A 12,189-nucleotide genomic window follows, 5' to 3' on the forward strand; every position below is an offset into this window, starting at 1 on the left:
ACTCTAATTTTCAAATATCATTTTCACTTGAATTTTTTTTCAATTATTTGGAAAATTTTACAATTCTTATGTCCAAACCTCACTAAATACATACTCCATATGTTCCAATTATATAGTGGCATTTCATTGAGCACGTACTTTTAAAAAATATTTATTTTATGTACTAAAATAAATCATACTATATATTTGTATGTTAATAAATTATTTTGTTAATAATAATAAAAGTTTTAAAACTAAATATTTTTAAAATATCATTCTTTTTAGTCAAATTATTTTCCTTCACACTTTTTTCATCATCCCCAATATAAATCTACTGTCAGCTTCACTTCTTTCGCTGCTCGACGTTGTGACCCCTCACACTTTCTCCATTTCAATTCATAAACTATTCCAAATGACTTTATCCATGTTGAGATCTGTAGTCCGGAGGACCTCAACTTCCGGCGCGTCTGGCCTCACGCGCCGCCAATTCTCATCGGAGGCCGCACCGGAGAGGAAAGTCGCAATTTTGGGAGCAGCGGGAGGAATCGGGCAGCCTCTTTCACTTCTGATGAAGCTGAACCCTTTGGTATCAACGCTTTCACTCTACGATATTGCCGGCACTCCTGGTGTTGCCGCTGATGTTAGCCACATCAATACCAGATCTCAGGTATACTTTCTATTTTTATCCTTTCCCGTTTCTATTTCGTAATTGTCATTTTTAATACTCCCTTTGTCCCAAATTTATGTGACACAGTAATAATTTAACTATTACAATTCTCAATTTACCTATAATGATGAGTTGTATCCACATACGCCTATGGTTTATTTTAGAGATTGAGTTTCAAAAGTTGTCTTATTTCTTCAGTTCCATACCTAGTCAATCACCATCACATAAATTATAACGGAGGCGGTATGAATATATGTGAACGAAATGAGATTGAGTGGAGTGGAATGGATATAGAAGATTCATATAATCAGTCAATTTCTAACTTGTTTAGGATTGAGATGTAATTGATTAATTGACGTATATGGAGTTTCAGATGGTTTGGTGTCATTCAATGTGACTCTGTTGTGTGTGTGTGTGTGCGCGTGTGCGGCTTCCACTATCTCAAGCTCTAGAATTTCAAGTGCTCTGATGCAGCAGTAACTTTTATTAGTCGTTGAATTGTATTGACCTGTTTCGGACACATCTATTATTTGCTTTAGGTCTGCAACACGCCTTCACATGCGCATTGTTGTTCTTTTTTTTCGTGAAATATTTTGTTGATGGATGCTAGGTCTCTTGTCTATGATGATACCGTATAGATTGTGCTTTTTGTCTAGTTCTTCTTTTTTTTTTTAGGTGAAAACATCTTGTTAATGGATGATGATGAGACCTGAGCACATATAGACATGGAGTACTGCAGTGCCAGAAGGTTCCTGGCCGGCCGGCTCAGGGAAGGCGATTTTAGTCTTACCTCATCATTGGAGATGCAGGTTTCAAGATTTGAACCTTGGTCACCTGTAAAAGCTCAGAGCTTCTCCGTTGCCGGAAGGCTGCCGTCTATCTATTTTGACATCATATTGAATGTTCTTATAGATGATGTGGTCATGCAATTCAACACTTATTTTTTGAGGACTTGATCTCATTTGCCTTTTTGAAAAATTTCTATGCATTTTATCACTTTTGTTAATAATCTGTTATTGTTATTTTTTACTTTAGGTTTGGTTATCCTCTCAGCTTCTGGTCCTCCTCTTCGGTTCCTTGACCCTAGACGTTTTTACTGGACTTTGCAGGTTGCTGGGTTTGCAGGAGAAGACCAGCTAGGGCAGGCTCTGGAAGGGTCTGACGTGGTCATCATTCCTGCTGGTGTGCCCCGCAAACCGGGTATGACCCGTGATGATCTGTTCAACATTAACGCTGGCATTGTTAAATCACTATGCACAGCTATCGCAAAGTATTGTCCTAATGTAAGTATCCTTGTGCACGACCTCTTGTTATTGGCTTAAAATATGAGTTAAGTCATTGGAGTAGCAGCTACTGATTCTCCTCTTTCTTCTACTGCCTCTCCTCAATCCATAAAAGGCCCTTGTCAATATGATCAGCAACCCTGTGAACTCCACTGTGCCAATTGCAGCTGAGGTGTTCAAGAAGGCCGGGACCTATGATGAAAAGAGGCTCTTTGGAGTCACCACACTTGATGTGGTTAGGGCAAAGACTTTCTATGCTGGAAAAGCTAAAGTCAATGTCTCCGGTGTGTCTCCTACTATACTTCATGCTTTGAAATTGCTTCTATTTCACCTTGTTAGATTTGTTCACATAATATAATCATCCCGACTTGTGTTTTGGTACTTTATTCCCAGATGTCATTGTCCCCGTGGTTGGCGGTCATGCTGGCATAACCATCCTCCCGCTGTTGTCCCAAGTAATTTTCATTTCTATGTTTCTTCAAGCTATTATAAGTGACTTCCACTTTGTAACTTAACTGAGTTTTTCCTTTTATCTCGAAATTTATGAAATAGGCCACTCCAAAGGCAAATTTGTCAGATGAAGAAATTGTTGCGCTCACCAAGCGAACCCAGGACGGTGGCACAGAAGTTGTTGAGGCCAAAGCTGGAAAGGGTTCAGCCACACTCTCAATGGCGTATGTTTCTATTCGTCCTCTTTTAATTATCTTACTTTTTGAGTGTTTTCTGAACTTCTTGGAGTTGGGCAATGGAAAGATTTTTCCCCCTGAGATTTTGGTAAAGAATACTTGCTATAGTGCCTGCTACTGGCTGGAATTAAATCGTCGGACATTGCACTACAGATGCTTAGCCTATGCTTCTACATGTTTTCGCAATTGTAGTATGTGTCATGACGATAACTTGAAAGTACAAACCTGCTTTTGCATGTTTCCTCATATGTCTACAAATGTAACATTATGCATGGTGGCCAGCATCAACACTCTTGAGTAGATTTTAGCTTGAATATGAAATTTTGGTGCATATAATGTTGCTGAGAACTTGCTTCACCTACAAAACTGTTAGAAGAGTTGGTGATGCAAAAGAAACAACAAGAAACCTTTTTCATTTTGTTACCTCTAAATCAACTTATTTGGGACTGAAGCGTAGTTGTTGTTTATCTGTGTAGCTTACGTCTTTGACAACTTCATCTGAACAATGAGTATTACTTTTGCAGCTATGCTGGGGCTATTTTTGCTGATGCTTGCTTGAAGGGCCTGAATGGGGTTCCAGATGTTGTTGAGTGTTCGTTTGTGCAGTCAAATGTCACAGAGCTACCTTTCTTTGCATCCAAGGTAATAATCCTCTACTGACCCTTCAGAGATGTGTGTGCATGTTTGTGGTAGACCTGTACTGAGTCTTGCAACTAGTGTTAGTTTTGTATTTTCGCTTCGGTTTTCGGATTGGTTTGCTTGTTATTGCCCCTTCCATTTATCTTTCCTGAGCCGAGGGTTTACCGGAAACGGCCCTTCTGCCTTCTTAAAGGTAGGGGTAAGGTCTGCGTACAACTACCCTCCCCAGACCCCACTTGTGGGACTACACTGGGTATGTTGTTGTTGTTGTTGTTGTTGTTGTGCTGAGTCTTGCCATAACTCTTCTGTTCCTGTCTCTAAGAAAATTTTCCCTTTTATGTCAGATGATGTCATTATATGAAGTATCTGTATAATTTGGTCATCCCTTTCTCATTGTGTGGATGTTTTAAGAGCAAATTAAGTTCGACTTTCTGTTCTTGGGCATGGTGTAGGTGTAGATCTGTCTATTTGATCTGCGATTTTGTTACGTCTAAACCTTTCAAACAGAGATCTCAATGCAAAATGTTTTGAATTAGTCTCTCATTTGTTGAGAGAGCAGTGGATCCTAGTTATGCTCGTACAAAATATAGATGCCTGTTGAGCTGGGCTGCTGTCATCAAAAGTTAATATTTCACTCTTATGAACTTAACAAATGTAGTTTTCATTATAGGAGTTTCTTTGGTCTTTGTCAAGTGAAACAATCTCCAAAAAAGCTTTGAACTTTGGTTTTCGCTCAGCATTTTCTTGTTAATCCTTACTTATGATCTTGTCATGCTATACAACAATATCTTCTTGCTCACGAACTGGTCTATTGCTGGTTTTTACAATTCTGAGTTGGTAATCGGTTCTACCTATTTCAGGTGAGACTTGGGAAGAACGGCGTGGAGGAAGTCCTAGGGTTGGGCCCACTTTCAGACTACGAGAAGAAAGGACTCGAAGCTCTTCTACCGGAGCTGAAATCCTCCATTGAGAAAGGAATCAAGTTTGCCAACTCAAATTAAAAGATATATTACCATCTAGTATTTTCCAGAGTTACAGTTTTGGGATTCTTTTAGGCAGTTTGTTGTATCTTATGTGAGTTTCTTGCTGCCGGAGGCATAAAATTTAGCTCTTTCTGAGCCAGATGGGCTTTAGATATACACAACATTTCTGGAGAATAATGATTGGCAGACCTTGCATTTGCCTCTACATCCCAAAATAATGGTCTACAACATGTCAACTATTATTATCACTTCCAACTCCAAATTAGTTGGGTTGGTTATATACTTATATAGGATCCTGTGCATTCATTCGACTCAATTCGAGTTTGTTTCATTAGTCAAATCAGGTCTCAGAAATTAGTTCCTTGTTATTTCGAAGCCAGCACTGCCTCGTGGAAAACCTCTGACCTTTAAATATACGCTATATGCATTTAAATTATTGTGTTGTCAGTTCACTTATGGGTGGATCCATATTTAGGGTATAGCGTTTTTTTTGGGCGTTATATGTATAGCGTATGAATAAAAGACGCTATACCTTAATGGTAGACGTTACCATTAATGTATAACATCTTGTTTTTGCACGCTATATATAGAAATGTATTTTTTTTAAACACCTATTAAGGTAATTTGAGTCCAAAAAAATAATATTTAGGTTCCGGACTCAACATAAGTGTGGGTATGACTGTGGGATCCATACCTGATCTGGTCAACCAATTTTAGATATTTGACCAAAATCGACGAAGAAATTCGGGACAAATACAAAAAATTTTAAAAACAAAACGAAAGCTAGAGTGATATGGAGGAAAATAAAATACCTCACATATAAGAATTTCTATGTCAGTCCTCTTCCTTTTATTTCCTAGGATTCTCCTCTTGTTTAATATTTCGAATATCTTATAAGTTTTCCACATAATGTCTCATAATTTAGACATATTTCTGTAACTCTATTTTTAAATATTTGAATTATTTTAGCCGAATCCCCTTACCAATATCCGTACCTGAATACATAATCCCGAATCTTATAATTTAGATCATGAAGGATCCAACATCTAAATTCGCACCTGTATCGGACACCCGAGTCCGAGCAACTTAGGCTTATACTATACAATAGATAATACATGTTATCCTACCATTAACTGCACATGTTTTTGTACACCCAGGCAGTTGCAGGAACTCACACAATCATGCCTAGTAGCTCTAGCAGCAGTGTAATCAAATGAATAAAATCCCAACACAAGATTTTTTCCACTCAAACTGGTCAAGCAATCTTGGCTATGTACAGGTGCTGCATTTCTCCCATCATCCCCGTACCCAATCTGATTTAGAATTCAGTTTCGACACAGAAACCACCTTGTATCGATATAGATATACAAGTTAAACGATGGTAAAAATGAATGATCCCTTTACGCCTTTCCAGTATCATCAAGGACCAGCACTTCATGACTCAAACTTGAAGTTCTTGGAAGAATCATCGATGAAGCACAAAGAAACACCCTTCAGACAAAGGGATTACCAAGATGTCTGTCCCAACACATTCCTGACGAACTCCTGCAAAACTAGAAAAGAACACTTCCTTGAATGATATGCAAGAGAGGGAAAGAAAAGAGAGAGGGGGGGGGGGGGGCTGTTGGAGAGAGCAACTGAATATCGAAGATATTAAAATCTTATAACCAAAACGTTTCTGCAAATGGTCCAAGTCCTCGGCAATTCTTATATATTAGAATCAAAAAAATACCAGAGTTCATAACCACCGCACGCTCAGGAAGTGTCTAGTAAAATAAAGAAGTTATCAGATGAAGAAATAGATCAGTATCAACTTTTAGATGATTAAAATAGTTGAATCTATTTATGCTAGTCGTCAAGGATGGAATCCCCCCCTTCAGTAGCGTGTATACTAGAGGGGGAATTTGGAAAGAGGTTTGCAAATTATGGGAGGAGTTCAAGCAGTTTACTAGCTTGGAGGTGGGGAATGGAAGAAAGATAAAATTTTGGAGTGACTTATGGAATGGTGAGGAATGTTTGAGAGATAAATTTCCTGTTTTATTTAACTGCTGTAACAATAAGGATGGAGTGGTGGCTGATTTCTTCTCAGATTCTGGTTGGCAGATGTATTTCAGAAGGAATTTAAATGATTGGGAGATAGAAAATTTCTGTCAGATGCTTTCTCAGTTGAGTTCTACCCACATTGATCATAGTAAGAAGGATTCATTATTGTGGAATGCTTGTAATGACAGAAAGTTCTGAGTCATAAGCTGTTATAATTTGTTAAGAAAAATGCAAGTTGGGAACCTAATTGGCCTTGGAAAGTGATTTGGAGGAACAAAGCTCCTGTAAAGGTTGCCTGTTTTGGTTGGACTGCAGCTTGGGAAGCTTGCCTTGCTCAAAATAATCTTCATAAGAGAGGCTTTGTTCTGTATAGCAGATGTTATTTATGTGAAGAACTGGAGACTACGAATCACCTTTTCTTGCATTGTAGATATGCTAGACAGTGCTGGGAGCTTTTTTTCAGTTTATGTGGGTCTTTTTGGACCATGCCTCAAGAATGTCAGAAACCTTTTGAATGGTTGGCAGCATCAGAAGACACATAAAGCACTTAAACAGATTTGGAGAACCATACCTCTGCATATTCTGGACTATTTGGCTAGAGAGGAATAGAGCTTGCTTTGATGGGCAGAAAGATCAATTTCTAGAATAAAAAATAAGTGTCTGCACAATCTATTTCTTTTGGTGTAATAGTAGTTTGGTAGATAATATTGATCATTACATGGATTTTATGGAGTTACGTAGAAAATGTTGTAATTAACTGCATGGATATTCCCAGCAATTTTGTCCTCTTTTCTGGTACCATCTTGCTATTCAGTTAATAAAACTTTACCTTTTAAAAAAAACAATAGCGATCAAATCTAGATTATAGATGTGACTACACATCTATTAGACTAACACGGTTTTATCAGAATATATCGAATATGCTCCACATGTCAAGAACTTAAGATTACTCCATTTGCTCTGCAAAATATGGAGAAGCTCATCATACTTCGCATTCTAAGATATTCTTCATTCATCTGCATATTCATGTGGGGACATACCACAGAATATGCGCACAGCAGGAAATCCTATAACCTCTGTTCTCAAGCAATGGTATGCTCCTGGACAAGAACTACAGACTTGGCTGCACAATTTTGGTTATGCCTTCCTAAACCATTCTAAATTCTAGAAAATCACTAGATCGAAAAAGCCATTTATATGACAAACTAACACAACAAATATATTGAACATTCATATAAATCCAAAGTGGACCCAACTACAGCACATCCATTCAATATTAAAGGTTATACTGGGAAAGATGTTGATGAAACATTTCAACGTTGTTTCCTCCTGTAACACATACTTTTGACATGCCTAAATATCAGAGAGTTATTTGAAGATGATATGCATGAAGCAACATTAAATAGTAAGAGGCTTCGGGCTCGTTTGGTATGAGGGATAAGGGATAATTAATACCGGAATGAAATTTGAGATGAGTTTATCCCATGTTTGGTTGGGATAAAATCATGGTATAACTAATCCCAAGATTTAGTTATCCCGGAATTGTAGTATTTTTTTTATTTCTATGGGAGGGTGGGATAACTAATCCCGGGATAATTAATCATGGGATAACTTATTTCCAACCAAACGACCCCCTAGCAGCTATTTCTTAATCCTTAACCATCTTTCTGAAAATAGTTAAAAACTGGAATCAGATGTAAAAAATATCGACGCCTAAGTGTGCATTCTCCCCGACCAAGCCAAATCACAGATTCAACCACAGGAAGAAATGGAGCAATCCCAGAACACAATGAACATACTCGAAAGCATATTTCATACCAAACATTAAGAAAGGTGCAAGTTCGCAGGGAAAAGATAATTGTCACCCAAAAGAAAAACTCAAATGTATTAGCTAATGTCTTTACTTACTTCCAACATCCCTTCACATCCTAAGTCAATGCCCTGCATCCGATCCATACGTAGATGAACTATCACTATCAGAATCTGCAAACATAGACAAATGAAGTTACAAACAAGCTTCATACTGGCTGCAAAATAAATACTTCAAATATCAAAGATCATGGTTCATGCGTAGATGGAGACTTGCAACAGAGTGAATCATAATTCCTTTTCATCAGTTGACTAAACAGCTATTACCACTGGAGGATGATCCTGAATCACTGCTAGAACTGCTTGAGCTGCTGGAACTGCTTGCATTATCCACTGGTCTCCCACCTTCTGCATTGGTAGAAGGAGCACTAGTATGCATTTCACCTACTCATAAGGAAAGAGACAAGAGTTATGATATATATTTTCCATGTAATGTCAATCTCAAACAATAATTCTCATAGAAAATAACTTACCAGGTCTGCTTTCTTTTAGTGCATCAGCAACCATTGGGCCGGAACTCTACAACAAAAAATGTGACAAACTAAGAATTCCTAATCCACACTAGATAACCATGTATTTAAAGCAAACAGAGAGACAAGAAGAGAGAGAGATATGTGACTCAAAACTCACTGCAGCGGGAGCACTTTGAGCAGCTCTTGCTCTGGCTTGAAGAGCAAGTTCAGCTTTCCTCTTATTCTTGCTCAGACTCTTTTTGTAATTTGTCACAAACCTATCCAGCTCCCATAGAGTTTCTGCATCAACACTGTCTATGTCTACTTCAATCTCATCGTTATTCTGATTAAGTGCTGTGCTCCTCTTCTTAATGATCTGAACAATTGCATCAAGCTTTTCTGAAGGTAAATTCTCAAGATTTGTACTAAGTTTCTGCTTTTCTTCATACGTCATGTCCCTCTTATTGGGATCCTTTGCTTTAGGTTTCTTGGGAACTGGTGTCCTACCAACATGAGAGAAAATGAAGGGCTTCTTATTCGCATCAGCTGCCCCAGTAATTGACCCAGACCTTTCTAAAGTCCTTGCTCGAGGAGAATGTGCAAGTGTATGATAAGGCACAGGTTCATGGACAAAAGGATGAGGAAGATGGGCCCTCCTAGAAGTGGGAGTGGGCAAGCCTGCATCATGATACATTTGATACCTCCACCCTGGATTATACTTGGCCTCTATAGCAGCCCACCTCTCTTCAAAAATCTGTGACAACTGTTCAGCCATTACATGAACATCCTGCCCTTTAGGGTTATAAGTCATGGCATTGCTAAAGACAAGTCTTATATCCTCTGCGAATTCCTTCGGAGACTTGTACCAATTCTGGGATAGCCTATTCTTAATAGTGCCCAAATCCATAGGATGCTTAATTATATCATGATAATCATGGAGCCCAAGAGCCTCTACATTTACCGGCTCATTGAACACCCAACCATGCTTATGTTTCATTAACCTCTGAAGCAGGTCACTACAACTTCGAAACAGTTGTTTTCTATGCTTATCAAATGTTCCAAACCCAAATGCAAATCCGTACTTTGATACACTCCCACTCCCGTTGGTCTTCAATTTTTTATTGCTTTCGGAAGGTAGTCTGTCCTTTCCGAGAAGGAACTCGGAATTCTTGTAATATGGATTAGCCTTCGGGGTCCTCTTCTCCTTCTCCACAAGTTCACCAACCGTGTGGTTGTTTACAACAACTGCAAGACGAGGTGGACGGAATGGTCTTGGTTGAATATGCCCCACCGAACCCACCTCTGAATGCACTCGCACTAAAGACCTACTATTGATTAAAGTGTCCCTACCCATATATTGCGGATAACTATGGGAGACAACAGCATCACCAGGAACAGCAACAACACTACCATTGTTACCAATGTTACGCGAAGTCAGCTGAAACTCCTTAGCTTCAAGTTTCTTTGCAAAACTCCTAACATGATCGAGCTCCCTCTCTAGCGTCCTTCTAAGATCTCTAATCTCAATTCCCGACCTTGCCCCAGTTAAACTAATCCTAACCCTATCTTCAAGTCTAGAAATTACCGGTTTAACCAACCTATTAGCCACCTCAAGATCCTCTCTAGGTTCTGATCCTTCTTCATGATTAGGCAGACCACCACAACTGCCTTCCGGGGCTACCTCCCGGTTAACCTCCATCGTATCGCCACCATCTCCTCCATCTGAAACCGCCGCTCCTCCACAGCTACCGTGCCCATCTGCCTCTAGGGTTTGTGAAATTGGCTGCGAAACATTATTATTTTCGTAAAGCTTGCTCTTTTCATGGAATACATTGGTGTCCGATACGGCTACGTCTACGGCTGTGGCTGCTTCTACGGCGGCGGCGGCGGTGGTCGCCGGAGAAACGTCGTTGTTACTATTATCCTTCTTTTGGATCCTACGCTTTTTTCGGGTATAAACTTTGGTACCGTCACCCCAACGAAGCCTCTCTCTAAAATTCAAACCTTTAGCATCTGAAGTCATACATACAAATTGGGAGCTAGGGTTTCCGAAAAGAGAAATTGTTTTGCTGAGTGAAAATTAGAAAACCTAGACCGATTGAGAACCAAAATTCCCAATTTCAGGGAAATCGGATGTCGTACGGATCTAGGGTTTTTTGGAAATAATGAAAGAGAAAAAAAAAGGGAAAATTAGGAAAAGTTGAAGGATCTATTGGGTAAATAAAGATAAGAGGGGGAAATCTGGGGGAAAATTAGGGTTTGGAAATTGAAAATTTAGCGAAGAGATCGAAAGATAAGAGAGCGCGATTGAGAGTAAGTTTTTGGGATCCGAAATGTACTCGCCTGATTCTTTTTCTTTTTTCTGATTTTTTTAGTATTGACTAATATATAGAGATTTTTTGGTCACGAAGTTATTATTATTCTCTTTTTTTAATAAGAAAATACCCTTAATATACAAATTGAGCCTTTACCTTTTATTTTCCGTATATGGTTATTCGGAATTCATTAACCTAAATAATTCAAGAGCCCGTTTGGCCATGAAAAGTTTTTTCACTTTTTTTCGAACTCAGTGTTTGGCAGTAAAAATTTTAATTTTTACTTGAAGATGGATTTTGAAAATTTTCAAAAATTTAAAAAACTCCAAAAAGTTATTTTTCGAAATTTTCACTTAGATCATTCATAAAAATTCAAAAACAACCCAAAATTATATTCATGTCCAAACACAATTCTAATTTTCAAATACCACTTTCACTAAAAAACAATTTTATTTTTTTCCGAAATTTTACGATTCTTATGTCCAAACAACTTCTAAATTCGCGTCGCATAAATTCATTTTAAAGAAAAATACTCTTTAGCTGAAATCTTTTTATTCCTAGGGCTTAAACCTCAATTTCTGGTAAAGGAAATGAAGTCACTCATCTCGCCTGTGGTAAAAAATAGACTACCTTATAACTTGTTTGATTTTGCAAGGCTAGTGGTAGTGCTAGTGCTCTTACTTAGATCTTTTTAACTAAATTCTTTTATTTATATTTACTTATATTAAAAGGAAATAGTAGTTTGCAATGTGATTTTGTCAATTGACAAGTTTTCACTTTTAAAAAGATAAATGATCATCTTTGAAAAATATTGGTTAGTATGCAATTTAATAATATTGAGTGTGAATTTTTTCTTTTGGTTAGTAACACCAAAGAAAAATTATTAGTCTTTACTATACTATAAGTCATAAAAATAATTGAAAACTTCCTCCAAGATTATTAATTGATATAGTTACTTTATTCTTAACTAATCATTCAACTTATAACTTCTGTTATAAAAGTCACTAAACTATTTAATGAAATCCATTTCATTTCGCTATAAAAAAAAATTAGATTATGAGTATGGTTTAACCTATGATAATTGGTTTGTTGACATACTTTCCAGATTATTAACTAGTAATATTTATGATAGAGATTTACTTGCAATTATCTTTCAAACACTGCAAGTTAAGAAACTATCATGTTGTTCTAGAACCCCACCCTTTATTGTGGTGCTTTGTGATTGTTTTGACGATCTAAAATGAACAAGTTTCAGTAATCAAATTGAGAGGTG

At 37.7% G+C, this 12,189-nt stretch overlaps 2 protein-coding genes across 4 annotated transcripts; one reads left to right on the plus strand and one right to left on the minus strand.

The window, feature by feature from the left end:
• The first annotated feature begins 278 nt into the window (after window positions 1-278).
• LOC104249082 (malate dehydrogenase, mitochondrial) lies at window positions 279-4,577 on the plus strand. Of its 2 annotated transcripts, none has more exons than XM_009805460.2 (7): window positions 279-646; window positions 1,756-1,929; window positions 2,045-2,213; window positions 2,323-2,384; window positions 2,482-2,603; window positions 3,140-3,257; window positions 4,115-4,577. In XM_009805460.2, the coding sequence occupies exons 1-7, from the start codon at window positions 392-394 to the stop codon at window positions 4,253-4,255; spliced, it is 1,041 nt and encodes a 346-aa protein (XP_009803762.1). In that variant the 5' UTR covers window positions 279-391; the 3' UTR covers window positions 4,256-4,577. The 2 variants fall into 2 exon arrangements, with proteins under 2 accessions (XP_009803762.1, XP_070009467.1); XM_070153366.1 differs by having other exon boundaries at window positions 334-646; window positions 1,322-1,929.
• Window positions 4,578-5,233: 656 nt separating this feature from the next.
• Window positions 5,234-10,925, minus strand: LOC104249083 (transcription factor GTE4-like). Of its 2 annotated transcripts, none has more exons than XM_009805462.2 (5): window positions 8,780-10,925; window positions 8,623-8,668; window positions 8,417-8,533; window positions 8,189-8,263; window positions 5,234-5,790 (listed from the first exon to the last, which is right to left on the minus strand). In XM_009805462.2, exons 1-4 carry the CDS (start codon window positions 10,622-10,624, stop codon window positions 8,214-8,216), a joined length of 2,058 nt encoding a protein of 685 aa, XP_009803764.1. In that variant the 5' UTR covers window positions 10,625-10,925; the 3' UTR covers window positions 5,234-5,790; window positions 8,189-8,213. The 2 variants fall into 2 exon arrangements, with proteins under 2 accessions (XP_009803764.1, XP_009803765.1); XM_009805463.2 differs by having other exon boundaries at window positions 5,637-5,782.
• Window positions 10,926-12,189: the final 1,264 nt, after the last annotated feature.

This window comes from Nicotiana sylvestris, chromosome 8 (assembly GCF_000393655.2).
Source record: "Nicotiana sylvestris chromosome 8, ASM39365v2, whole genome shotgun sequence".
Lineage (NCBI taxonomy): Eukaryota > Viridiplantae > Streptophyta > Magnoliopsida > Solanales > Solanaceae > Nicotiana > Nicotiana sylvestris.

Excerpts from the sequence above, each read along its gene's own strand:
- LOC104249083 (XM_009805462.2), bottom strand. The coding sequence starts at position 10,624 with ATGACTTCAGATGCTAAAGGTTTGAATTTTAGAGAGAGGCTTCGTTGG. Across the intron at positions 8,669-8,779 it reads CTCAAAGTGCTCCCGCTGCA|AGTTCCGGCCCAATGGTTGC; the intron begins GTGAGTTTTGAG and ends TTTTTGTTGTAG. Across the intron at positions 8,264-8,416 it reads TTCAGGATCATCCTCCAGTG|ATTCTGATAGTGATAGTTCA; the intron begins GTAATAGCTGTT and ends CTATGTTTGCAG.
- LOC104249082 (XM_009805460.2), top strand. The coding sequence starts at position 392 with ATGACTTTATCCATGTTGAGATCTGTAGTCCGGAGGACCTCAACTTCC. Across the intron at positions 2,214-2,322 it reads AGCTAAAGTCAATGTCTCCG|ATGTCATTGTCCCCGTGGTT; the intron begins GTGTGTCTCCTA and ends CTTTATTCCCAG. Across the intron at positions 2,385-2,481 it reads TCCTCCCGCTGTTGTCCCAA|GCCACTCCAAAGGCAAATTT; the intron begins GTAATTTTCATT and ends TTTATGAAATAG.